The 3338-nt window shown below is 51.0% G+C and overlaps 1 protein-coding gene across 1 annotated transcript in view; it reads right to left on the reverse strand.

Annotated features, from left to right (window-relative positions):
* LOC109542036 (serine/threonine-protein phosphatase 6 regulatory ankyrin repeat subunit A) overlaps nt 1–3338 on the reverse strand; it is a gene marked incomplete in the record, with an annotated part of 16237 nt that overhangs the window by 4782 nt on the left and 8117 nt on the right. The window contains 10 exon segments of the mRNA XM_048666717.1: nt 693–836; nt 904–1190; nt 1240–1484; nt 1540–1670; nt 1725–1933; nt 1984–2221; nt 2287–2452; nt 2521–2864; nt 2919–3045; nt 3102–3289. Coding sequence (XP_048522674.1) covers nt 693–836; nt 904–1190; nt 1240–1484; nt 1540–1670; nt 1725–1933; nt 1984–2221; nt 2287–2452; nt 2521–2864; nt 2919–3045; nt 3102–3289 — 2079 coding nt within the window.

Raw genomic sequence — 3338 nt, forward strand, 5'->3', positions numbered from 1 at the left:
CAATGCTGTCATCGACATTTTAACGCTGAAGAAGCAGACTCCTCTCCACCTGGCAGCTGGAGCCGACCAGATAGAAGTGTGCAAACTTTTGCTGGAATTAGGAGCAGATATCGATGCTACCGGTGGGACAAACAGGGGTTTGGTTTTGGAGGAGTCAGTCTAAGTGTGGAGGGGTTTGCAGATGAGGATGGCCAGAAGCCCATTCACGCCGCCTGCCAAAACAACTACTCTGAGGTGGCGAAACTCTTCCTTCAGCAACACCCCAGCTTGGTGATGGCCACCACCAAAGACGGGAACACTTGCGCGCATATTGCGGCCCCTCAGGGCAGTGTGACGGTGGTGGAGGAGTTGATGAAGTTCCATAGACAGGTAACAAACACAACACCCTTACTTAACACGTAAATGGAGCTGGTGCTTTTGCACTATTTATCAATCTGTAATAAAAGGCGAGAGAAAATTCTGTCTTGTTTAAAGACGAAAATTTTTGAGGCCAAATACCCAACAAACAGTTTGTGAAAAATGAATCCGCCTCATCAATATATGCAGAACTTATCTGATACCTAAGTGTTTCGATATTAAAGTTTGCCTGGTCATCAGCAGGCGGAAATAAGTGAGTGCTTCATCTGCCTCCACGTGAACTTTAATGTCAAAACAGCATTACACTAAAAGGCCTAAACAGTGGTTTTACTTACCATCTTTAAAAATCCCAGTTTCTCGCCGCTTCTTGGAATCGCCATCGGCGAACGGTTGATTCAACGCCACAAACTGCATTGAAAATCCAAAGACAAAGATCGCCAAAACTGCCAAGAATCTAGCAAGGTCTTTCATCAAATTGCCTGCAAACCAAACAGAACATAAACGAATCCCAACACCAAACTATCATTAAACATTAACAAACCCTACCAATAATGATGGCCCACGGTCCAAACAAGTGATGGAAAGACAAAAAGTCCAGAATCTGCACACAGGCCAAAAGGAAGCTGAGGGCAAACAGTTGATTCCTGCAATACATCAGGGTGGGCCAGTAGAGCACGTCCACAAACAGCAGGCCCATCAAATGGGTGCCCACGCCGAAAATGCTGAAAAGTAGCACGGACACCTTGATCCATCCAAGCCCGCTCTTGTCGCTGGGATTGGTCAGCTCGAACAGCAGAAGCCCACTGAGCCACACCAGCAAGATCCATTCATACCTAAAACCTCCCCTGTAGACCTGTTCCAGGCAACTACCCAGTGGCATACCAGTAGGGAATCATGCTCCCTCTGTTGATGGTGGGATATGGAGGGGTGATGCCCACAACGAGCAGAAACAGCATCAGGTAGATGTGCGAGGTGAGGTATGACATGAATTTGATTATGGGCACTTTATGGTACTTGTGCCCTAAGGGCAAGGTGAAGGCTATCCACACTGGGGGGCAGATTATGAAGAAGACGAACAAGAGGAGCGTCCTCCAAGCTGCCCAGTTGAGCGCCCCGCGCCACAGCTCCTGAAAGCGGACGCATTTTTCAGCATAGTGGAGGATCGTTTTGACTCCCCAATACCTGCAAATAGCGTTGAACCACTGTGTGGGCAATCACCTCCTTTTGCTCATTCTCGATGAGAACATCCAGGAACTCCACATTCCTTCTATCAGTAGCAGTCAAAATCTTCCCCGCTGAATCGGCCCCAGCAGCTAAAACCCCCCCATACAACTAGTTGAGACGTTTTCCTTTGCGTAAAATCCCACCTAGAGCTAGCAGCTCCGTAGCCATGGCTTCGCAAAACTTCCCACTGGCTATCAGATCCTTGGCTCTCTCCTTCTCCTTATTGGAGAGCAAAATCAGGATATTAGAGAGTTTGGCTGCAGTGTCCACAGGAGCTGGAGACACCAGGATGAACTCCTCTATGGGGCGATTGTTGTGGTTCTTGGAGCACACCATCAGGTTGTACACGAACCTATAAACCCAGCATGTTTTCGGAGCAGGGGTGGGTTTCAGTCGGCCCACCTTCTATCCTCCATCAGGGCGTAGGTGTCGTGCTCTTTGCTCATCAAGTACTCCAAAACGGCGTGATGCCCTTCAGAAGCCGCAAACCAGATGGGGACCGCCCCCAAGTTCGTTTCGGACTTTGGGGAAGCCCCACTTTCCGTTAGGAGCTTCACCACTTCGACGTAACCAGCTCTGGAGGCGCAATGCAATGGAGTCCAGCCGTTCTTGTCTGGAGCGTTGATTTCCGCGCCTTGCCCTACGAATCCAGACTTAGTCAAAGTTAATTTGGACTCTACAAGGCAGCCAATGAACGGCTCCAACCTAGCAGGACTTCCACCATCTGGTAATGTCCATGAGTGGCAGCGATGTGCAGGCCAGTTTTCCCATGTCGGTCTTTGCTCTCCAGCAGCTCTGCTGATCTGCTCAACAGCAAGCCTACAACAGTCACATGGCCCCCATAGCACGCCAAGTGCATCGGGTTGTAGCCCTAAAGGAGAGTGTTCAAAAATCAGTTGCCAGCTTAAACTTTAAAGAGTCTAACCCGCGAGGACTTACATTCTCGTGAGTGGTGGCATCCACTTGCACTCCCGCCGAATTGAGCAGGAGCCTGACGACGTTCTCCTTGCCAGAAAACGACGCCAGATGGAGAGGAGTCATGCCTGACTCATTCCCTAGCGCGGGCACCAAAGAGGCCCCATTGGGGGAGTCCGATTTGACGGTTCCTGGAACGTGCGTCAGCAGCTCCCTCACTGTGTCAGCTTGCCCGAAGTAGGCCGCCACATGCAGCGGAGTGACTCCCAACTTTTTGCTCGTCACTCGCAGATTGTTGGAGGAGCGAAGCACCTCCAGCACCTGCAGATGGCCGTATTGGGCCGCCAGATGCACCGCTGTGAACCCGCCTGGACAACACCAGCCTCCAAATGTTCAAAACATAACTCCCCAAAACCACTCACCTTTGTTCTCATCTGTTACTGAAGCCCCCGCCCTCACCAGGGCCTTGACTACTTCCGAGTGCCCGCCCTCAGCAGCCATTTGCAGGGGAGTGGCATCAGTTACTTTATTCCTCGCGGAAATCACTCCCTACCAGGAAGCACCAGCTCCATTTGCGTTTTAGGTAAAGGTGTTGTGTTTGTTACCTGTCTATCGAACTTCATCAACTCCTCCACCACCGTCACACTGCCCTGCGCGGCCGCAATATGCGCGCAAGTGTTCCCGTCTTTGGTGGTGGCCATCACCAAGCTGGGGTGTTGCTGCAGGAAGAGTTTCGCCACCTCAGAGTAGTTGTTTTGGCAGGCGGCGTGAATGGGCTTCTGGCCATCCTCATCTGCAAACCCCTCCACACTTAGGCTTGCTCCTCCAAAACCAAACCCCTG

The sequence above is a fragment of the Dendroctonus ponderosae genome, unplaced genomic scaffold (assembly GCF_020466585.1).
Source record: "Dendroctonus ponderosae isolate FM_Combo_2020 unplaced genomic scaffold, Dpon_F_20191213v2 Dpon_F_20191213_5, whole genome shotgun sequence".
Taxonomy (NCBI): Eukaryota; Metazoa; Arthropoda; class Insecta; order Coleoptera; family Curculionidae; genus Dendroctonus; species Dendroctonus ponderosae.